Source organism: Triticum aestivum, chromosome 7D (assembly GCF_018294505.1).
Source record: "Triticum aestivum cultivar Chinese Spring chromosome 7D, IWGSC CS RefSeq v2.1, whole genome shotgun sequence".
NCBI classification, from domain to species: Eukaryota; Viridiplantae; Streptophyta; class Magnoliopsida; order Poales; family Poaceae; genus Triticum; species Triticum aestivum.
Genome location: NC_057814.1, coordinates 602,832,614 through 602,857,211, shown reverse-complemented (window position 1 = coordinate 602,857,211; position 24,598 = coordinate 602,832,614). Strand labels below are relative to the sequence as shown.

The 24,598-nt window shown below is 44.3% G+C and overlaps 1 protein-coding gene and 1 long non-coding RNA gene across 2 annotated transcripts; one reads left to right on the top strand and one right to left on the bottom strand.

Moving 5' to 3' along the window:
* The first annotated feature begins 225 nt into the window (after positions 1 to 225).
* On the top strand, positions 226 to 2,674 carry LOC123168776 (uncharacterized). The gene is made up of 4 exons (XR_006484504.1): positions 226 to 390; positions 471 to 641; positions 1,053 to 1,175; positions 2,556 to 2,674. It is a non-coding gene; the product is annotated as an uncharacterized lncRNA (long non-coding RNA).
* A 9,673-nt stretch (positions 2,675 to 12,347) lies between these two features.
* Positions 12,348 to 15,189, bottom strand: LOC123171389 (activating signal cointegrator 1-like). The gene is made up of 4 exons (XM_044588913.1): positions 14,967 to 15,189; positions 14,813 to 14,880; positions 12,963 to 13,155; positions 12,348 to 12,352 (listed from the first exon to the last, which is right to left on the bottom strand). Exons 1-4 carry the CDS (start codon positions 15,187 to 15,189, stop codon positions 12,348 to 12,350), a joined length of 489 nt encoding a protein of 162 aa, XP_044444848.1.
* Positions 15,190 to 24,598: the final 9,409 nt, after the last annotated feature.

Genomic DNA, 24,598 nt, shown 5'->3' with positions numbered 1-24,598 from the left:
ATAGCCATTAGATTTAAGTGAAAGAAAATTACTCACCATTGCCATTACACGAATACCTACCTTTTATTTAAAGGAAAAACTGCATGTTATGGTACCCTCCCGTACCCTCAATAGTACTAGAATAGACAGCTTAAAAATAGTAAAAGAATAAATATCCCAGGGACCTTCCTTCACCAAGAAAAAAAACAAATATCCCAGGGACCTTCCTTCATCAATAAAAAAAACAAATCGTGCCCCCAAAAGAATTGCAGCCGCCGCCTTCTAATGGCTTGCTCGCCCCGATCGATCCTTCTATCACCTCCGCCGCCATTATAATGTCCCTGACATCTCACGTAGCCGTCTCCAACGTTCTCTGCACCTTGCGCGTGCCAGTCTTCCTCTGGATCCAAGGTATCTTTCTCAACTATCATCTGCACCTCCCCTACTACGCCCATGGCAGTATGACGCCTACCTGATTGATCTATATGCAGGGCTCCCCCGTGCACTACCTTAGGTCTGATCACGTCGGCCCTAGCTTCAACTACTGCACTGGCCGTGGATGTGTTGTTCTCTACGTCTCCATCGCATCCAAAGATCCTATCACGATTCACGATAAGAAGGCTAAGCTCCTAGATCCCGTCTGTCGCAAAATTAGATATGAGGTATTTGGTTTCAACTATTTTATCTTTAAATAGGAGGGATTTATTGATCTAATAATAATTAATTGGTGAACATTGGCTGCAATCTAGCTCCAATCTTTTAATTTTTCACCAATCTGTCAGTATCTATGCACTTTTTTTGCTGAGATGGCAATCGAGTTAAAAGGTCTTTGTCAACTATGTTGCGAATCTGTGCTATAACTACACGTGAATTATTGATCAATCTTGCACTACTCCATGTGCCCAGGTATGGTTGGATGTGAACTAAATTGAATTATGAACGGAGTATATAACATTACATATTTGAAGGATATAAAAACTTACTTCCAGCAGCGCTCTGTTGGTTTTCTTGCCATCGCAACTTTGCTTTCCAGATCGATCTGAACCCAATTGCCTCGCACTGTACCTTTTCAGATTGATATGAACTCGATTGCTGGGTTCATAATTCACGACCTCGCTTCACGCGCTCAGGCTGCCATACATGAATTTCTCGAGATAGCAGGCCACGCATTCCCAGTCAACCAGCGCAGTCTGCAGGTAAATCTTTATTAAAAATTCATATTATTTTAACTCAGATGAGAAAATCATGGTACCATGTACTTGTGGTATATTATCTTTCTGGTATTCATTCAAACATAGGAAGGAGTTGCAGGTTCCAAGGAGAAATCTCAATATCATTCTCATCTGTAGTTATTCACAAGCAGTTTTTATTTTTGTTAAGGTATATGCAGTTCAGTGTCCGTTCTCTCCATTGGCACATGTGTGAGGTAAATCATGGTATGTGTATACTTGGTGGTGTACCGAGCTTCCGGTGTCCTTTCAATCAGAAAAAAGAGATAGATGCACATTCTAAAAAGAAACTGCCATATGGGTCTGATCTATAGTTACTTACAAGATGTTTTCTTTATTTTTCTTTTGTAGTTCAGTTTCTCTTTTGTCCATTATGTCGATTTCCATAGGCGCAAAGATCTCTCAAAAAATCATCTACAGTATTTCCTTATATGCATATTATCACATCTTATTTTTCTTGTAGTAATGGCTATGAAAAGCTCTCAAAGAAATCAGAGCAGGTTTGTGAACTTTCTGTATTGTGGTAAAGGCATCTTGAGTTGTTGAGAAAAATATTTTCTAGAGCCAACCACATAGATCTGACAACAAAATCTGAAGGTAAAGGCTTACCTTTATTTGTTATCATGCTTCAGTTATGAGGTTATGATGCACACTCTGTACCAACTGCTTGACAGAAAGTAATATATATGTTTGTAAGAAGTGTATTATTATTCTAGCTGCTCTTGCATTCAAGACATGCTAATAGTTCTGAGATAAATTATGGTCCTATATATATCGATACTGGCGGCCTATCACACATAGGTATAGTTTAATAGTCATGAACCAAAGAATTAGTTATGATTTATGTTTAAACTAATTGTAGATATTAAATTATATATAGATGGTTCAAAATCTTCTACAATAATTATTACCAATGATGTTACACCATCTTATACTCCATAGTATATTAAAGATGCCTAAACATTGCCAATCTATGCTTTTAGATATCTGTTTTGTGAAGTCAAGCAATAACGTTAGTGTCATGATGGCCCGAATATCTTCATTGTCCATTTAAACGAGTACACTATATAAGATGGGCTTAGAAAATGATTTACATCTTCTTTGCTTCTCCTTTCTATTGTCAGAGGTTCTTAATTAATTACAATCAGGAAATTCATATAGTTTCAGATCCCTATGACATAAGATATATGTCACATATTACAAGATAGGGAAAACAATGCTTGCGCAAAGTTGATCATTGTAAATTTGTAATCTCATCGGCAGTATGTGCGACCTGGATCACCATCGGGGCTCGCGGCGGGCAGCCATTATATGTTGTTGTTCATGACCTTCAGGCTAATGTTACAGGAGAAGGAACGGAGCACTTTTATTATCACCACCATGGACTTAAGTTGGTGCATGGCGACCATACTGTTCTTGGCCGCCAGTTCCATACGGAGAATCACAAACGATGGCGGTTGGAGCATCGAAAGACAAGAACAAGCTAGCAGGGGAGATATTCCAGGACTCCTCTTGGACTATCGGTATCCATGGCTTCATGCGCAAGGACGTTGGCTGGGCTGTATTGATACATGCCTACACGAGAATGGTTGGTGAAGTACAATGCTAATTGCTTCACCTATAATCCTATTTGCAGAAAGCGTACATGTCCTGTCTGTGTTATTTTCCTATTATGCGACCATCATTATGTATATCCAGATTTGATTGGGCAAAGTATGTCATGGTATTTGGAGGATAAGAGTGTTATTAAAGCCATGGATTGTTCCGATGGTTTCGTTGTATGGTCATCTATGAATAAAAAAACTTAGTTATATTTACCCCTAAAGAAAAAATATAACCAAATATATATATACATGCCTCTCGACAGAAGACACGGGCATAGAAAAAGATTTAAACTTCTCCGCTTCTCCTTGCTATTCTCAGAGGTTCTTATAATAGCAAAAACTGGCAATTCATATAGTTTCAAATCCTTACTATAGAAGAGTTGTCTCTTCTACATGATAAGAAAAACAATGCTTGCGCAAAGTTGATCATTGTAAATTTCTAATCTCATCGACATTATGTGATATGACAATAATTTCAAAATATTATTCGTCTCCATTGTACTACTATATGGAAATCTATTGACCTTTTCAGTTCATCTTTCTTAGCTTCACTTTGCAAACTAAGTTTGTAGTACTTTTTGATATTTGTATCTTCTATTTGTTTTCAGTCAAGGGTGTTATGTCTCATGGAAGGGACGCATAGCTTGTAGGACATGTTTGTTGAAATGTCTCTAATTAACGAATAACACTGTATGAATCGCTATTATCTTGCTGATGAAACCATACAAACTTTGCAACTTTATTGTCCTTGATAGTATTGCTACTAGAAAAATTATTTTAATATTGCATGTTAATAGCTATAACTTCATTTATATTTGTATATATACATAACTAGAAGAGTATTGGTACACACATCTACAGGTCATAAGTAATTGAATGTGTCATTTTTAAGTCCTTAGGAAATTTACCTATGCCTATATGAAACCAGTAACAACTGCGTGCTTACACAAAAATATTCTTAAAATAGAGAACCACGCCAGGGAGACAATAAAAGCACATAGACATAAATTGTGCAATGGTTTTGATCATAAAGAAATACAATTAGTGGAAAAACACATAACATGTAGGTACATGACTCATGTGAAACATATATATTCAAATGTCAACAAGAAAACAAATATATCTAAGATAATATTATGTTTGCAAATGGAGTTTATTTGTATATGTCACCAAGTTTGGTCCCAACTTTCGTCCGACATCCCCATCTTTCTACGGATGACAACCAGATGATTGAGAAATAAAATTCTTTTTCAGTCGCAAAAAAAAACCGTCAATGATAAACGTAAATTGCATTTGTAAAATCCTAGCCCGCGCATCGAGCGAGCCACTTTGCTAGTTATTATAAATAAGCTACAAAACTACACACCGATAGTCCACTTGGAATGGAACAAATTTGGACCCACAAATTAAAGTGCTACAAACTACACACCAAGGGGCCCACATGTCATGAAACAAATTTGGACCCATATACAAACTAAAAAAATAAAGGACGATGATCGAACATGCGACCAGGGCCTTCAAGCCGCACGTCAATAGGCAACATATGTAGAACATCAATGTTTGTTGTACCTCCCTTTGGACACATAATGTTTTTATATTACCACAGCCTACTTAATTGATAACATGTAATATTACTTTTAGTACTATTCGTCTTCACTTACTGGTGGGTTCCATGTGTGCTCTCTCTCTCTCTCTCCTCCCCTTCCGCGTTTAGACGCACGGGCAAACACGAAGAACTCGCGGCGATGTTACCGTTGACCATATCTGGACGCATTCACAAGTTACGGCACCAGTTTCACGTGCTAGCAGCACTAGTCAGTGTGTACGTGCCATGCACGTTAATTTGGAAGTATATTAAGTGCATGCGGATATTAAATAGGATATTATTTGCGTGTTATTATGTGATTAGCATTATTTTTGGCATGAAATTAACTGCACGCTAAACGTGTTGAGCGCTCGACATTGAAGCAGTCTAGGTCGTTGGATGACAAGGAATACATGTGGCTTGATGACGTTTTATATTTAATTTGATACGGCTCTAGTTGAACATTCAATCGATCAAACCATAGATTTCGTTCAGTCTGACTCCAACTTTAAATTATACGACGATCAATCTAAAATAAACGGAAATGACAAACGTTCGGATTTTAAGCATGGCAATCCGAACGTTTTTCATTGCAAATTTAGATTACGCGGCGGCGGCGGCGGCGTCTTGCAGTGGGAAGCGGCTCCTCTGCCGTGCTCTGTGTGTCGTCGGGCCACTGACCGACGGCGACGGCGGCGCCTTGCGCCGTTGTTGGCGTACTCCTGGACGTAGGCCTAACTTTAAGGAAGGCCAAAATGTTGTGGACTTCGGAGCGAGTCAACTGGCGGGAGGAGGTGACTAGCGTTGGTGCAAGGAAGCGGTCGACGGCGGCCATCCATGCCGCTGAGGGGGGCACTGGCACCCGCGCGGGGACAGGCGCTGTCAACGGCGCGGCGGAGACATACGTTTGCACGGGCACCAGCACGGGTGCGCACGTCAGTGCACGCGCGGGCGCATGCGCTGGCAGGTGCACGGGCACCGGCACGGGCGTGCGCGTCAGTGCACGCGCAGGCGCATGCGCTGGCAGGTGCACGGGCGCGTGAAAGTCGGCGGAGACCTCGTGGAACCCCATGGCATCAAGCTCGGCAACAATGTGCGGTTCCCAGCCCATCAATGCCACGGGGATGGGCGCTGGCGCAGTCGGGGCGACGGGAGCCAGAACGGGAGCGGGGACAGGCGCGGTGTCTTCCCGCAAGGCCAGTTCAAGCTCGTCCCAAAGTGCCTTATGTTCTTGAGACTCCGGCTGGGTGTCTTCCTCAGGAAACTGGAAGACTAACGGCAGACCATCGTGATGCGGCATGGCGTACGTTTAGGTCAGGCTGGTTGGAGGTAGACGACAGGAGAATCGGAGAGGAAGAGAGAAGATTTTAGCGATACCGGGTAGTGCGGGGTTGATTTTAAACTGTGGCGCCGACGACATTAAAAGTGGGAGCAGTTGGGACGAAGGTGGACGGCGGAGCCTGGTCAAAGGGCTCGCCTCTCGGTGAGCCTGCACAGCGGTCTGCTCGCACGCCTCCCTGTCAGCCGGGGCAGCGGTCTGCTCGCACGCCTCCCGTCGACTCACACGCTTGCTCGGACAGCACCTGCCGATGAGAAGCGGGACTCGTGGCGGCACGTAAACGCCCACGGTTTCAATAGTGAAAGCGTTCGTCTTAACGTGACAGGTCTTTGTTCCAAAATACTTTGGCTCTTCATTTGTGCAACTTGTCATAAGCAGCTTGTCTCAAATTGAAGAAAAAATTATGAAGTAATATTTCTGCCATATCACGTGACCATGCTCAGTTTCGAGAATTTATGGTCACTTTTGGATTTTCTGAAATTTAAGATCCAGGATTCGAAACAATATATGTCTTGTTGTATTTCTTAAGAAAGGATTTGGTCAAACATTTTGCTTAGTTAGACTTCAGACAAGTTATATATATGCAGAGAAAAAGGATAATCCCTCCGTACCAGTGCATTGCCTGATATATTAAGTCAAGTACTAGGCACGAACAAACGGGCTCAATTCTGTGCTCATCCTGGTGTAGTAGTAGTAGTACTAGGCAATGTAGTTGACGGGTGGCCTTGGCTATCGGCGACCGAGGGAATTGAACCGTGCTCGGCACGGTAGGTAACGTTGTCTAGTTACTAAAGCATCCCTCCGTTGTTCATTGGTAGTCATTATGGACCGGGGACATGAGGGGAATTTCCTAGGGCTGGAATTCTGGCCGCCAGATATTTCGACTCGAAACGCGGAGGCTCGACTGGTTGGGGTTGCCTAATGTGCGTACCATGCACGCCACCAGAAGGACACGAGCCCGGTTTTTTTTATTTTTTATTTTTTTAGGATCAACATGAGCCAAGGTCTGGCTGGTATGCCGTTGGGTCCTACCATGAATACGAAAGGAACCTTTTAAATTGCCGAAAGAATCTATGTGTATTACAATGCCCGTATTTTCCTTGCAAATACTAATCTCAACGTGCTAATTGATTTATGACAAGTTGTTGAATTAGCGTGAGTTTGTGATATAGTGATCTCAATGTGGATTTCACATTTCATGGTATCCCTGCTAAGTTTTTCAATGCAAATTCAAATTTAAAAGATGAACAATATGGAGGTGAGAAAACTTTGTATGTATCAAGCATATGACCACACACACACACACGGACACCCACACACGAACACAACAACAATCCAATAAGTATAGTGCATCTATTTTTCCAAACCATTCATGTATGACACGAATTCAAAAATACTCCTTCTGTTCCTAAATATTAGTCTTTTAGATATTTCAACAAGCGACTACAAACGGAGCAAAATGAGTGAATCTACACTCTAAAATATGTCTATATACATCCGTATGTGCCTGTCCACTTGAAATCTCTAAAAAGACTAATATTTCGGAACGAAGGGAGTAAAATGTAAGACATGCATGGTCCTCAATTCAATATTTAAAACGAACATGAAATTGAAACATGAATATTAAGTCTAGTACTACAGTACATGCAAATGTTGTGTTTAATTAGGCGGAGCTATGATTGTCGGGGGTCACCCCCTCGACCTTAGATAAAATTGTGAAGCTCTGTTTAGGGTTGTTTACATTATATTTGTCCCCGCCCTCCCAACCACCGATTGTTTTTGCACCCCCCAACCCTCCTCCCCGGGAGAATATCATGTGCCCCCATACCTTAGATGCTATATGCCAGTACAAGTTGCTTGGAGCTTGTAGATCTGAGATATAGCAGCTCACATGATGTCTTAATATTTTTACAGGAAACCTTGATGAGTTTGATAATTGCACACAATTTGTACAAAAACTACTCAGATGCCCTTGGATCCCATATCCAACGACCTCGAAGATCGTATCACCGTAGCATCTAAGATGAAGGAGGACATCATATTCTCCTGTATGTACGAATATCATGTGCTACCACACCTTAGATGCTTTGGTGATACAAGCTCTTCGGAGCCGTTGGATTTGTGACCCAACACCTCCTCGGTGGTTCGAATGGTTTTTTGCAGAAAAGCCACCAAAGAGTTCGGCCACTGCTTACAAGCACAAAGACTGCTCAGATGCCATTGGATCTCAGATCAAACGACCTCGAAGCTCGTATCACCGAAGCATCCAAGCTGTGAGAGCACCTTATGTTTTCTCGCACGGGAGAATATGAGGTGCTCCCGCGCCGTAGATTCTATGGTGATACGAGTTCACGAAGATCTAACGGCCCACAGTAGGAGGTTTGAATGTTTTTGCAATATACGGCTGAGAGAGTTTGGGAATTGCGCAAAAAGTACAAGTACTACGCATGTGCCATCTGATCACTGATCATACGACCTAGATGCTCATATCACCGTAGCGGGTAATTAAGCTACGGGGAGCACCTAATATGAGCAATGGGGAGCCGTTGGATCCAAGATGCAGCGGCACACACGAGGCCTGAATGTTTTATTTGCAAAAAAATCATTGGAGAGTTTGGAAATTGCGCATAATTACAAAGACTACTCCCAAGCCATTGGATCTCACTTCCAACGGTGTAAAAACTCGTATCACCATAGCATCTCAGCTGCGGGGTGGATGTGATATTCTATGCCGCTGTCATTTTTGTTCGTAAACTTGCAAAATACGTTACATGTCTAACCGCACAAAGTGTTTGTTCAAAAAAACATCCTACACTGAAATATCGGAACAACACACGGGGGTCCCACTTGTCATCAATCAAATTTGGACCTAAAACTAACAAATCTGAAAGACGAGATTCGAACTGGCAACTTGGACTACAAAGCGTAAGTCGATAGCCTGAAACAACAACGGTTGTTGGCTTTGTCCCATAACTTGATTTTATACAGTATTACGTTGAGTAGAGTAGAGGGAGTGCCTCGTCTACACGTGGGTCCCAGGTCTGCGATCTCTCTCTTCTGTCCATCGTCTAACTTTTGCACGGGCACACATGAAGAGCGACGCTAGCTTGCCGTGGTGTTATTACAACTAAAAAAAGCTTCGAAAATAGAAGAATCGCCTAGAACAAGAGACGTTGTGGCTGGTCGAGACGGAGCTAACCACACCTATCCTCCATGCCATGTTAGCATGGTGAAGCTGTGTGGCTAGTGGGGTGTTTCGACCAACTGGCTGGGTCCCGAGGTCGAACGATAGGTACTACGTCTAATACAGTAAATTTTTACACGCACATTTTTCCTCCGTGCCGAGACATGGCACACCCTAACGCGCGGTTTCGGGGTCCTCCCGGGTGGTGCACGCATATATTCTTCCTGACGTGGGATGCCCTACCGCGCGTTTTCGCCGAAGCAAGTAAATGAGTCGTCAAATCACAAAAGACCACTTTTCCCGCCGAGTACATCAGTGAAGCATGGTGGCTAGCTAGTTGGGCTAGTTCAATCAATTAGCTAGGCCGCCGCCACATTTGTTTTTTCGCCCCTTTTTTTATCTACTTGTTGGCGGGTAAATTTAAACATCCACCGTGGCGTTGCTCTGGTGTTTGAGTGTGGCAGGATTTTTAATTTTTTGATTGACGGGAGCAGGCGCGGCAGGATTTTTAATTTTTTGATTGACGGGAGCAGGCGCGGCAACAATTAGTCACGATGACTCCACCTGTAAAACCCACTTCTCCCTGATGTGAGAAGTCGTCGACTGGTGTTTTACCATGGTGAAAACCAAAAGATTCCCCGCTCCTCGGCTGGCTCCCTCCGCCTTCCCGTAGATTGCATTGCCTTTCAGCCGTTTCGCCCCCTGCATCACCAACGTCGTGCGCCTCGAGAGGCAGAGGGACTTCGGTGGTGTTTAGGCGCCCTCTACATGGGCATGTCCATGTCTCGGCGCAACATGACCGTTGGATCAAACTCAGACGGTGCAGATCAGTCACTATAGCACAGTTCGTGTGGGTGTGTTTGGTTGCATTCTCATCTCAATATACTCCCTCTGTCTAGGTGTGTAAGTCACCTTACGAAAACCAAATAATCCCAAAACACTTAGGCACAGTACATTAACTCCCTCCTCGTTTCTTGTTTTGTGATATATCAACCAATAAGAGATGTGGGCCGTGCATGCTTTCAATGACTTGAGACTAATAAACATGACATGCAGTGGTTAATTCCTTGCATGCAATGCTATTAATTAGCAAAAAGACATTAAGTAGTTGTTTCCTCTTCGTGTAGTTGTGTTAACCTACTAGTGTGGACTCATGCACCCTTCATGCACTCTGCCAAACACCCAAAAGTGGGTCGAGAAGGGAACTTTTGCTCCCATCCCGTGCACCCTTCATACACCCTGCCTAACATTATTCGTGCTTCATATGGTTCATGTTTCGTGGAGTACTGTAGCACCGTACTCTCCGTGCGCTGTAGACCTAGTTTTGTTAATATTGATCTCACCGTTCATTCTCGACCGGACAGTCGAGAAAGCGATACTATGTTACTACATTACTGTTCATATAGTTGACATGCGCACAACATCATTTGTTGTCGTCATATCTTACTACACTAGCAACAAGATTATGTAGTACTGACGTATGAACCACTACACATGCCAAGTAGTAGGAGCACTGTGTATGTTCAAGTGGCTGCCGTGTTTCGCACTCCTCCGTCGTAAGAGTGAAAACGCTTGCTGTAATCATTTTTTTTCTTTAGAAAAACAGTGGACACGCTCTATCATGCGGATCCTCCTCCAGCCATGCACTAAATTACTCACTTTCATCGACGTGTGGGACAGCCACCATCGGGGTCGACCAGTCATGCACTAAATTACTCCGTAGTAGAGTGATGGTAGACTACCCCGATCGAAGCGCCGCAGTAATGCCCAATGATCCATCAAATCAGAAAACCCCCTCCTTTCCAGCAGTAAGTTGGACGGACGAAGCAACCATCATTTCACTCTTCTCTCTCAGCTTCCTCTCTACCCAACTCGTTTCTCCGTCATCTTGTTCCTCATTTCTTTAAGAAAACCCCGACCTGCTTCTGCCATTGTTCTTCTCTCCCAAAGAAGGAAAGGTGAGCGCATCAATGGTGTTGATTCTGGCCAAGGCCCGGTCTTGCAACCGGTGTGTGGGCCACGTAGGACAAAGCTGGTGTGTGGGCATTCATCCGGTCGCCTACACGTCCTTTTTCACCACACGGGGGCTGGTGTGTGGGTGTTTACCAATTCGCCCACACACCAATTTTCACGCACGCAGAGGGGGCTGGTGTGTGGGTGTTTATCACTTCGCCCACACGCCCGTCTCCTCGCCCACACCCAAAGCTGGCAGTTGCCATGTGGTTCTGCAGGGTACATGGCAACTTCCCTAGCTTTGCTTGTAAGGTGACGGCAACTCTCTTTTCCCTGAGTTGCCATGTGTTTTTGCATGGTACATGGAAACTGCCCTAGCATGCACGTAAGCAGACGGCAACTCTTTCTTTTACATGGCAACTGCCCTAGTGTGCTTGTGAGCACATGGCAACTCTCTCTTTTACCCGAACATGTTTTTTTGCCATGCCTTTTTTGTAGTGCTACATGGCAACTGTCTAGTGTTAGTGGGTGGCAACTCCTAAAGTTTTGAAATCATGGCAACTGCAGTAGACCAGACCATACATGGCAACTGCAGTTGAGCAACCATGGCAACTGTAGTTATCCGACATGGCAACCGAAGTTCAGCGACATGGCAACTGCAGTTAAACGAACATGGACAAGGGTCTGGACCATGGCAACTACGGGCGCGCGGTGACTGTCACGCGGGGCATGCGGTACCACGAGGTACGAGGCCTGACGTACGGGGCGTGTGGGCGTTATCTATTTCGCCCACACGCATGCGTGTGAGAGGGATCGGGAGGGGAAAAAAGGTGTGTGGGCATTATTTGTTTTGCCCACACGTAGGTGTGTGGGCTGTTCCTTTTATACACCACACAAAATGTGTGGGCAGACTCCCTAACGCCCACACGTGTGGCACTATTCGGCGTCCTAGTTTTTTATTTGCGACCTTTTTGTGACCAAAAATAGAAGGTCAAAAGCTGGCGGTTGTAAACTGCAATTAGTGACCTTCTTTGTGATATGTAAAAGGTCGTTGGTTTCACGACCAAATTTTTGGTCACTAGCAACCTTCCCAGACCATGTAGGCATCCAGCGTGGCAAGCTGATGTGGCACAAGAATCAGCCCGGTCCGATTCGGTGTTCTACATGGGTCGAGCCCAACAATTCAGCCTATTTGTTTTTTTCTCATATTAATTTTGGTCAGGTTGATGGGCCAAGCCCAATAATTAAGCCTTCTCATTTTTGGGCCATGGCCTTTTCGGCTAGACAGTTTTATTTTTGTTTTTTAGAGAAAATCCTCTAGTTAGATGGGTCCCAGTGGTCAAGTTCTAGTAAGTGGGCCCCTTTTGTCAATGCCTTTTTCTTCTGATTTTGATTTGACAGTAAATAAATAATCAATATTTAAAACAACACAGACATAAAACATAAGAAATACTTCAAGTAACAGCAACCAGAATCAATCTGTATACAGTGACAATCAATGTTACAATCTCTACAAATATTGGGATCCTGCTCCAGTCATCGCACAGGTACAAATTCTACTAGTGTAATAACACATATACAAGTAGAATCACTGTTAAACATATGCAGTGACAATCGGCACAAACTGGGCCCCTGCTCCAATCATATGAAACATATGCATGACTCAATGGGCGACCATACTTGACTAGGCCATGACCTTCATTACACTGGACTAACAGAATGACAATATGAACTATCATCATGCCTTCCACGGTCGCCCTGTTACATGAACCAAAAGAGAAGAATCAAAAAATTTGGGGCCAATATATTATGAACAAACCAATCAAAAAACAAACAAGTTCTTTAGAATGATAAGACAAATTCAGCTAGTACAATGCTTTCATTCTCCAGCAAGTTAAAATGAGATAATCATTCATACAAGAAAGGTGACGAAAGAAAATAGAGCATTTTACTCATAGCATGCAAAGTATCAATATTCTGATAAACATATACAAGTGTAAATGTCAACTATCTTACACCCAAATGAATGAATGCTTATGGAAGAAATTTGTTAAACTAGGTTTGTTGTAACGGAGAGGGGCTGACTTACATTGGTCGTAGTGGTCGACTGTGGCCTGAATAAATCTGTTGTAGTCGTCGGGGTCTGCGACGTCCCCGGGGTGAATGATCACGTCCGGCGCGCCGAGCTCAAAGGCGTGGTCGGCGACCTGCCACAGGCTCCACTCCCTCCTTGCTACCAGGGCAAGGCATGCCCCCTTGGCGGCGTACTGGTAAGGCAGTTGCTGCATGCAGAAGAGAAGATCCCAAGTTGTTTGGAGTTAACAACGAAAGTACTGTATAATGTTTAGAACATGTATATTCAACATGACAAGTAGAAAAGCAGAGTTCTAGCAGAGTAGCATAAGAAGCAGAGGAATTATGATTCTATAACAAGAGGAAACGGAGTTGTCCTGTGCAACAAGAGGAATTCTGATTCTGTAACAAGAGGTAGAATTAGCATCACTAACTCTGTTGCTGTTGTTTGCATATTACATAAGTAGTTGTCTGCCTAAGCAAATAGAGAGGTATATGCAGCAAGAACACGCAATGTGATGACAGTATGAGTGCACTATAACTCTGGAAGTAAAAAGAACATAAATTCATTTGGGCTGATTTGTACACAGCCAAGAAAAACTTCTTACAAATAAATTCATGGAAGCGTATCATCCTTTTAGTCCCTCACCCATATCTCCTAGTAGTATTACATAATGCCTAGTGAGTGATCTAGCAATGTACTGTACAAGAGAGTATATATGTGTACGGATTCTTGCAGCCAGCTTCTATTAGTAACATGCATGTATATATTGAAGTAAACGTAACAGAGAGTATCTTTGGAAACATTCAAAATATATTCAATGTTGGAGCTGCATCTTACAACTCAAGGAGCCACATGAAATCCATGGAAGGACCTTACTATGACAATTCACTTGTGTAGTCCTGCCTCATGTGCATAATGTTGTTGCAAACAATTTAGATAGTGTATATATATAGATAGAAAGAAGCGCTTGATCAACAAGCTGCTATAATAGTGTATATATATATAGATAGTGTGTATATATATATAGTGCACCAATAATGTTTTAGAAGGTAACTGAACTTCTGTGCACACATTTAGATAGAAAGAAGTGCTTGATCAACAAGCTGCTGTAATAGTGTAGATATATACATGCTAACAACATGAATGTTCCATCAGGCCATGATCAACTACTCCAAACCATTACATGCTTTGCAAGAAAATAATAGAAAAAGTAATCAACAGATGACACAATGAACAAGTGAAGGCTTTAAATATCTCCCTGTCAAAGAATCAAGTCGATGAAGACATGCAGTACAAGGAGGAGGAGCCTTGCATCATCGTTTGCTTAAATCGACGCTGGAAAGTGTGCTGCTATACCATGATCAGAACCCACACAACACAGCCTCTCTGTCCCCCACCTCAACTCGCCCATGCTGCTACTGCAGTTGGATGTAAGTGTGTAAATACAACATACTTTGCATCATGTATCTAGACTATAGCATCTTGCAGCTAGCAGTACATGAATTCAACTCAATAGTATAATAAACATCCGCTGGAAGTTGTCAAATTAATTCATTCTCTGCTAATTGCCAGAGCAAGTGTTGTAGATAGAATGGTGGTGTCATCCACAATAAGATAATATTACTCCTACTGAAATACCATTCATTTAGTATGAAAATAACAAGCTTAGCTAAATATAACATTTCATTGTTTTTATTCCTCTGTTTTGCCACTAGCTGCTAATCACGTTCGTCTACTATTTTGCTTTCCTCTGTTTTACACGGCTCTATTCCGAACAGGCCCTAACCAATGTTTTGAGTGGCATGACATGACAAGCTGTAGAAATCCAGGCCATGGACAGGAGAGGAATGAAGTTGTCTTACTGATTGAGGCACATCCTCCCAGCAGACCAGCTCCTCGGACCTGACGCAGCCGACCACCTCGACGCATCCTGAGCAATAATCGGCAATGGCGTCAGCAAGCTGAGAGGAATAGCGGCGGCGGCGGTAACTAGCAAGGAAGACGATGGATGCGGACCGAGGAGGCAGGAGACGGGGTAGTGCTGGGGGAAGTCGATGTGGTGGACCCCGTCGACGGCGTAGATCTCCCGGTAGAAGTCCTCCATGGCGGCGACAGTGTCGGGGTCGGGCACCTTGGAGGCGGCGTGGATCCAGAGGCGGCCGGTGACCGGCGAAGGCCAGGAGCGGCCCTCCACGCGCTTGGTGCCGTGCACCAGCAGCGACGCCCACGGCTGGTGCATCGGTAGGAAGGGGTTCCGCAGCCCCCCCCCCCCCCCCCCCCGCAGCCTCCCCCGAGCGCCCTCCGCGCATCGCCGCTCGCGGTGGTCCGGAGAGGAGAGGAGAGGGTGGCGGCGGCCGAAATCGAATCGGGTTGTATTGGAGCAGCGGCGGCGCAGGAAGGGCGAGGAGGGACTTGGCATCGGGGTGGCACGCTGCAAGGCCGGGAGATGTGGGGAGGGGAGGGAGGGACGCGGTCGGCGGCGGTGGGTGAGGAGGACGGCGAGGTCGGCGGTGGGTGAGGAGGACGGCAAGGTCGGCGGTGGGTGGGAGAGGACGGCGAGATCGGGAGGGGCGCGGGTATGGGGAGGAGGTGGCGGCGGCGGCGGGGAGATTGGGAGCAGGGAGAGGGGTGCGATGGGGGGATCTGATCTAGGGTTTGGGCTGCGGGGGGTATCACTTTTTTTCTTTTTTTTCTGTAGATGAATGGATGGATGGATGTGGGATGGAGATATGGATGGATGGATGGATGGATGGGCGCCATGTCATCGAACCGTGGGAAGAGTTTTGATTGGTTCGGAAAATCAGTGATTTAAAATAGTTTCCAAATACTAAAAATAGAGGGATTTTGTGAAGTAGCTATCAAAACTATTTTGCAAAAGGGTATCACACAAATTTTCAGTCAAGTTAGACCACATTTTATGGATGAGCACCAATTCGTATGCATTTCTGATCTTTCTATCTATTTTTAATTATTTTTTGAGTGCCCAAAATGTGCATTTTTGTGAATGACCTAGCATATATTTGTTGCAAAATTGGACCGAATAATTTTTATAAAGTATTAGGTCATATTTAATGTAAAATTTACCAAATGCTTGGGTGTGAAGAGTTTTGATGCACCTCTCGTGAAAAAGACAAATTTTCAACGATTCCGCTGGAAGCGGGTCAAATTTGAACTGCAGATGTCTCATAGTTTGTTCCTTATTTTTTTCCAAAAATCATTTCTAGGTACATAAGTATCTATTTAATCATAGAAACATCAAAAGTTTTTCAAGATTCAACCACTAGCAAGGAACGGTCATGCCCGCAGTTTTGACCACATTTTGAAACGAGCATGAAAAATTCAAAAAAATTCAAAAAATTGGAAAACCTTCGCATTGTGTCATTATATGTGACAAAGTTACTACAAAAAATAATAAACTTGTAATACGGCAATTGTTTTAAAAAAGTGTTCTTAGAAACGAGCTATCATGTGTGGAGATCAATGGCTTTCAAGCCAAATGATCAATCCTATGGCAACATTCATGGCATAGTTTGTTCAAATGATCTCATATTGTGCAGAAGGGCGCATATTGGAATGGCAAACAATGTTGCCTAAGGAAGTTTTCATTTTCTTTGGACGAAAAAAGCATTTTCCATTTTTCGAGTGCCCAAAATGAGGGTTTTTTGTGAATGACCTACCAAATAATTGTTGCAAAATTGAACCAAATCATTTTTATAAAATACTAGGACATATTTAATGCACAATTGACCAAAATGGTTAGGTGTCAAAAGCCTTGATCCACCTCTGGTGAAAAAGACAAATTTCCGCCGATTTAGAAGGAAGCAGGTCAAATTTGAACTGAAGCTGCCTCATAGTTTGCTCTTTATTTTTTCCAAAAATCATTTCTAGGTACAAAAGTATCTATTTAATTACAGAAATACCAAAAAATCCAAGATTCAACCACTAGCTAGGAACGGTCATTCCCGCCGTTTTGACAGCATTTTCAAACGGGCATAAAAAAATCAAAAAAATCAAAAAATTGGAAAACCTTCGCATTGTGTCATTATATGTGACCAAGTTACCAGGAAAAATAATAAACTTGTAATACGGCAATTATTTTAAAAAGTGTTCTCAGAAATGAGCTATCATGTGTGAATATTCATGGCTTTCAAGCCAAATGATCAACCTTATGGCCACATTCATGGCATAGTTTGTTCAAATGATCTCATATTATGCACAAGGGTGCATCTTGGAATTCCAAACAATGTTGCCAAAGGGAGTTTTCATTTTCTTTTCACGGAAAATACATTTTCCATTTTTCGAGTGCCCGAAATGAGTTTTTTTTATGAAGGACCTACCATATATTTGTTGCAAAATTGGACCTAATCAATTTTATAAAATACTAGGCCATATTTAATGCACAATTGACAAATTGGTTGAGTTTCAAAAGTTTTGATCCACCTCTGGTGAAAAAGACAAATTTCCGCCGATTTAGTAGGAAGCGGGTCAAATTTGAACTGCAGCTACCTTATTGTTTTCTCTTTATTTTTTCCAAAAATCATTTATAGTTACATAAGTATCTATTTAAGCATAATTACATGGTTTGGTGGCGATACGTCGAGGTTTGGACGGTGGCCCAGGGCCCCAACTCCGAAGCGCGTAAACTCGCATGCCCGCCGCGTGGTCACCGTGTGACCTTGGCGTTGACATGCGTTCTGGGAGGCCTAGGCATGTCTAGTAGGTTGGGCACTGCCCAGGTAGGTGCTAGGAAGAAAATTACAATAGAAGAATCTCACGAGGAGACCGACCTATGCTCAAAGATGAATTAGCAGCCAAGTGTTTGATTAGCACTACGGATAATGCACATGGGCAATGGGCGTGAGTTTTGGCTGAGGATGATCATCTACTAAGAAGAATGTCTTCACAAATTTTCAGCTCAAAAGGAGGATACTAGGTGGTACTTGCTTTGCAAAGTACCACACTGGACAAAAATATGAATGTTGAAGCTGGGCTCAAAATAATGAATGGATTGAGTAGAAATTTGGTGGAGGATGGTTATTTGGGCATACGGAAGCACTGTAGAAAATTGATACCATTTGGACATGCCAAAGTGGTACTTCCTTCACAATGCTCTTCTTTGGACAAAAACTTGGGAAAATTAGCTAGAGAAATTGGATGAATGAAATGAGCTCAAATTTGGTGTAGGTAAGTTACATATGTATGGTCATGCGCTGGTAAGTTTTTAGATCATTTGGGTAAGCCTAGCTAGTACTTACTTCACAAAGCTTCTCTCGAGGTACAAACTTTCGAAATTTCCTGAGAAATATTTACCAGGAAAATGGAGCTGAATATTATCATGTGGTAATGATTTGGGTATGGAAGAGTGCCCAAAAAGTTTGAGGGTAATAGGAGGGGTCTAGAAAACACTTGCTTTGAACGTGCCAATCTGGCCATAAAATATAAATTGAACCTGGGCTCACATAGATGATTTGACTGAGCTGCAATTTGGAGGAGGGTGATAATTTTGGCGTATGAAGGAACTGTATAAATTTCATGTCATTTGGATATATAAAAAAGGCACTTCCTTCACAATGCTTCTAGGTGGACAAAAACTTTGGAAATTTGCCCAGAAAGATTTGCTAGGCAAATGGAGTTGAATTTTGTCATGAGACAATGATTTGGATAGGAAAGAGTGCCCAACAATTTTGAGGGCAATCAAGAATATATAAATAGCACTTCCTTCACAAAGTGATATTATGAACAGAATAGGAAAATGAATATTGTTGAATTAGTTTTGAACTAGGCAAGGAAGGATTTTTACATATTTGACAAACATATGACCCAAAGAATTTATGAGATTTTTTTGGAATTTTGGGAATGACAGAAATATAGGTTGCTTCACAACCTAGGGCAAAAATTGACACATGGACATGACACATAGGCAAAACTGAAGAGGTGGCACCTAGTCATAGCAATAAGTACCAATGCATCCACGTTCACAACCTCATGATCATTTATATTGGTCGTAATCAGGTAGAAATAAGGTCATGGAAAACTCTTGTCAGCTTTATGACCATTTGGTGTAAGGCAATTTCAGGGTTTGAGCCCTCCAAGCGAAATAGCCATGGATTTACGACCATTTCAGCTGGGGTCACTAAGAGAAGGTCACAAGTTGACATATTTCTTGTAGTGTATGGTCGAAACGGGGGTCCTATTGATCGGGAGGGGTGTGGCGTACCGCAAAACGGGGGAAACGGACTTGTGTTGGAGCGCTACGGTCGAAACGGGGGTCCTGTTCATCGGGAGGGGTGTGGCGTACCGCAAAACGGGACTCCGCGGGATACAGTTCATCTCCACCGTCGACCCCCTCCAGCCTCCATGGGCTACTGTTCATCCACCGTCGACCTCCTCCAGCCTCCACCTGCGACTATTCATCCACAGGCTCCTGTTCATCCAGCCTCCACCGCGCGCTACTCCACCGGCTACTGTTCAACCAGCCCTCTCCACGGGCTCTTGGTCAACCACCCCTCCACGGGCTACTGTTCATCCAGCCCTCCACCATCTACTGTTCATCCAGCCCTGCACGGGGTGGTCCTGTTCATCCTGCCCTCCACGGGGTCCTATTCATCCAGCCCCAACCGGCTCGATCTATCGGGGTCCTGTTCATCCAGAGGCAACACCACGTGGTCATGTTCATCCACCCCCACCAGGAACTGTTCATCCAAACCCCCCCAGCAACACTCACTGTTCATCCAGAGGCAGCATCGATCAGCTTCAGTTAGCAGCAGTAGCGAAGGAATCACTCGATCAGGTTTAGTTAACAGCCATCGATCGATCGCTTGGGTTTAGAAACGCGTAGCCTATAGTGCAATCGCTCGGGTTCAGTTAGAGCCCAACGCCTCGCACCCACGCGCGTGCGTGTACGAGAGAAACGCGCATCGCTCGGCCCCGACCACCCACCGTAATCGGGAACACCCTGATATTTTCCTTGCCCTCGCTTCTACCATGGTTTTTTCCGTCATGGACGGCCCAAAGAATGTCATGCAGCTGCATCTCCAGCCCACCCAGGACGAAAAGCCCATTTTCTGTCATGATTTTTTATCATAGAAGTAGGACCCCACCACATCTATGATGATACCGGGTTTTGTCAGAATTATCGTCATAGAAGTGTCATAAGTATGACAGAAAAAAAATTCGTTCGGCCCAAAATGTCACGGATGTGTCTTTTTTTTGTAGTGACAGGCTCGAAGCCTAAGGTCCCCACACCTGCTTCAGAACTGAAAAAGACCAGGGCAGCTGAGGCCGAAGCCAGAAAGCGCAAGAACATGAATCCCACTGAGGATGCACCACAAACCAAGAAGCGGAAGACAAAGTCTTCGAAGAAAGATCGGGCTTCTCCCTCAGAGCCCCTTGTTGTTGAGCCCATCTCAGTTGCTCGTCCTGCATCCACCAACCGAGAGCGTCAGCTAGTACTTCATGAGCCTGCTTTCACAGAGGCTCCTGAAGCTGAAGACATTTCAGCTGTTGACCCCATCACAGCTGAAGACATTGGTCATCACGACAATGTAGATGATGATGAAGTCCTTCCTTAGATCGAGCACCAACCGGTATCATCGCCTGTTCTCACGAACAGCGAACTCATCAGCATTGGTCGTCCCTTGACGCCAATCGCTCAGGATGCATCGTGGGCTGATCACCCCCAACAAGATAAACCAAGTCAAGAATCACCCAGTACTCCCCCACCTCAAGTCACCACTCCAGTGCTTGACGATGACGACTATGTGGTCCAGCCAACTCCCTCTCCAAAAGCGTCGCCCGCATTCCGCAGGCTTCACAAAGGACCAAGGCCACAAGTTGCTCTGCCGAGCGTTCCAGAAGGAGAAGTGCAAAACAACTCAGTAGCATGACAAGTGTTTCCTGACACCACTCCAACTATGAACGTCTCTGAGTCTGAAGCAAAAGCTGCTGAAGACATTCTGGCTGCATCAGCCGATGACCAACAAGAACCCCGTCAAGAAGAAGAGCGAGCTGCCAGACCCCCTACCAACCAAGAAGTTGTTCTCGAGGAGAACGAGTCAGTGCCCGACCCTCCAGCTACTCAAGTGGAGGTTGAAAACACTGAGGCGGCTACCAACAACACTACTGAAGCCAATGACGTGGTCATGGCTGAAGCTAATGTGGCACCTGAAGTGAATATGGTGCCTGAAGCTCATGTTGCACCTGAAGCCATTGTGCAGCTTGAAGCCCAGGTCAATGCCACTGCTCCTGGACCGCCTCCAAGGCCTCACACCATTGAGCAAGCATTTGACCATGGTCAACGTGTCACCGTCCGCTGGCCTATTCTGGTTCCTCCGGCTGCTCCCGGACCGCAGTTTGACTATCATGTGGAGCACAGGCCTCAAGTCCAGAAGCCAAAGCCCAGATGCCAAGGTTTCCTGGTACTGCGTCTTCGCCAGGATCGTTCAATGTGAATGGCTTCAAAGCACACAACACGTTCTTTGATAGTGCCAAGAACCCTTATTCGAAGCCAAGAATTTCATCTGATCGGTTCTGGAGCTATCAGCAGCGCAGTTATTATTCTTGTGTCTTATACAATCAAGGGCGCATTTTTCCCCATATGCGTCTAGACTGCGAAGCCATTGCTGGTCTGCCCTGCTTGGAAGAAGCCCTAGACTGCTTCAGAGATGCTGGCCTTCTGCAGTTTGTGACCGACAAAGAAAATTGGAATGAGGAGCTTCTGCTACAATTCTTTGCCACTCTTCATAATCGCGGCTACAACAGGGATCCGAAGACTTGGGTCCTTGAGTGGATGACAGGCAATGTACGCCATGAAGCCAAAGCCCAAGATATTATTGAGCTTACTGCCCTGCCCACACCAGGTGAACTCTACGAACCTGGTTGTCAGCTTCACCGCAATGCACTGGAGAGCATATTCCAGAAGCCTGAGCTGAATATGAGCCAAATGTTGAGCATGATGAAGCCACTGCCACAAGATGCTGACTATCCAAAGGAATTCTTTGTTGAAGACCTGGAGTATCTGCCCCGCACCATTTATCATATCATACGGCGAACTCTATGGCCTGTCAAAGGACATTCTGCTACAGTGAAGCTTGAAGGAGCAATGAAGACATTGGTTTTCTATATCCTCAATGGCATCAGCTTCAATGCTCAGGATTTCTTCATTAGGCAACTTGCTGCATCTGGCTCTGATCTCTGAGTACTCCTGCTTAGCTGCAACTGTCAATGCCAGAGTCATCGATGGCGAAGATGATGCTACTTCGCCAACTACAACTTCGCCTCGTATCGACACTGCACCAAGTTCTTCTGCACCACCGGACTACAACGTCGACCCTGCACCTTCTCCTTCTCCTCATAGGAACGAGTAGAAGCTCTATGTCTTCAAACCTTTTTGGTCCTTACTGACAAAAGGGGGAGAAGCATATGAGTTGATAGTCTTCAAGCGGGTCCTTATGGGTGGTTGCTATACTTTTTGCTAAGTGTTTACAACTATCGCTTTTGATACTTTTGGTTCTTTGAGTTGTAACACTTAAACTTGATGGTCGTCTGCTACCTTTCTGTCAACTATGTGACGCGACGATAAATTCCGCATATGCAATGATAAATTTCGCACGAAGTCATTCCGCAGACGTCCATTTTTCATTATGCATGTCCTTACCTTCATTATATCCTTTCATGCATGATGAATTGTCTTCATTAGTTGAAGAGGATCTCCACAAGTAAAACCTGCCATGTGCATTTGCATTCAAACGCAAACTATTTAGATGCACATCTTCAGGGGGAGCCTTTTGCTACTTTTGAAGACAATACCGTAACCCCTACAATTTCACATACTTCTATCCCCGTTGAAAACTTCAACCAGTTTGTCATCAATCACCAAAAAGGGGGAGATTGTAAGTGCATCTAGTGCCACCCCTAGTTGGTTTTGGAGTATTGACGACAAACCTGGTTGAGGGACTAATGTGTTTGTGAGAATTGCAGGATAACATAGGTAGTGGTCCCTCATTGATTCGGTTTCCCTACCGGAGATGACCCCTAAAAATGTGTGAAGACATTGAAGACAATGGTGGTATGTGAAGATATTCACAACGAAGATTATGACTCGAGAAGACATTCACGTGAAGACTATGGAGTGCGAAGACATAGTTGTTTCGTAGTTTCCTTTTCTTCTCTGTTGAGTCATAGGAACCACCGTACTGTTAAGTGGGGTCCAAGTGAACAAAGTCAGAGTTACTGAAGTGATGCTCAACCAAATCCTATGTCTTCGAGCGAAGACAATGAGAGCAAATCTTATCCAGAGCTGGATGAGTCAGCTTTACTTGTAGCCCAAGTCAAGTTGCCGCGTGAGTTTGAAATCTGACCATTGGACACGTGTCAGTTCCTTAGTGACCCAGGGTCATTTCGGACAAATCAGGTCGGGTTGCCTAGTGGCTATAAATAGCCCACCCCCTACACCATAAATTGGTGGCTGCTCAGAGTTAGTGCACGGCTTTTGTCGTTTGAGAGCAACCCACCTCGAAGCCTTTGAGAGAAAGATCCTTGCGAGGACAAAGACCAAAACACCCAGAGCCAAAGAGTGTTAGGCATCACTGAAGTCCTTCTGTCCGCGTGACCTGAAGACTTGTTACACTTGAGGACTGTGAATCCTCCAGCCGGTTAGGCATCGCATTCTGAGCATCCAAGAGTCATTGTGGATTGCCGGTGAACGAAGTCTGTGAAGGTTTGGAAGTCTACCTTGAAGACTTACCAGAGTGATTGGGCGAGGACTAAGTGTCCTTAGCTCAAGGGGAATAAGGTGAAGATGCGGTCTTCTGAGTTGAATCTCAGCCTCCCTAACCAGACGTACAGTTGTCACAACAACTGGAACTGGTCCAACAAATCCCTGTCCTCTGCAAACTACTGGTTCTATCTTCTCCCTCACTTATTTAAAGTTTGTCTTCGTGAAGTCATTTGCATGCTTGCCTTATCTGTTTGACTTCACTGTGTGACAACTATTGTTGTTTATCTTCATACTATCTTCCATCCTGATCTATACTACCTAGCTGCTAATAGTCTTCGTGCTTTCACTTCAGTACTTACTTGACTATGGCTTGTCTAGTGTAGTCTACCTTCCGCTACATATCAATAGGCTCATTTCTATCGTTTGTCTTCAAAGCCCCCGTGTTTTGAAGACTTTCGTAAAAATCGCCTATTCACCCCCCCTCTAGTCGATAACTAGCACTTTCACTTATGTCGAATGGAAGGAGCTCAATGGCCCACTAAGCAATCCGGCCTGTCGCATTGCGGTTGTTTATTATGTCATTGAGTGGTACTTCGGAGGCCACCGTGATCGAGCACTCTTGAAAGTAGTGTCGTAGCTTCCGGGATGCCATGAAGACCGTGTATGCTGTTTTTTGGTAATGAGGGTACCGGGATTTGCATGGTGCGAGGATAGTGGATACATAGTACACCGGTTTCTGGAGTGGGATTTTGTGTCCGTCCTACTCTCGCTCGACAACGAGCCGGCACTCACCACCTGGTGTGTTGCCGATATGTATAATAACATGGGTTCGTCGATGTTCAGCGCGGCCAGGATTGGGTTGCTCGCTAAAAGGGCCTTTATTTCCTCCAGTCCGGCCGTTGCCGCATCCGTCCACTCGAAGTGGTCGGTG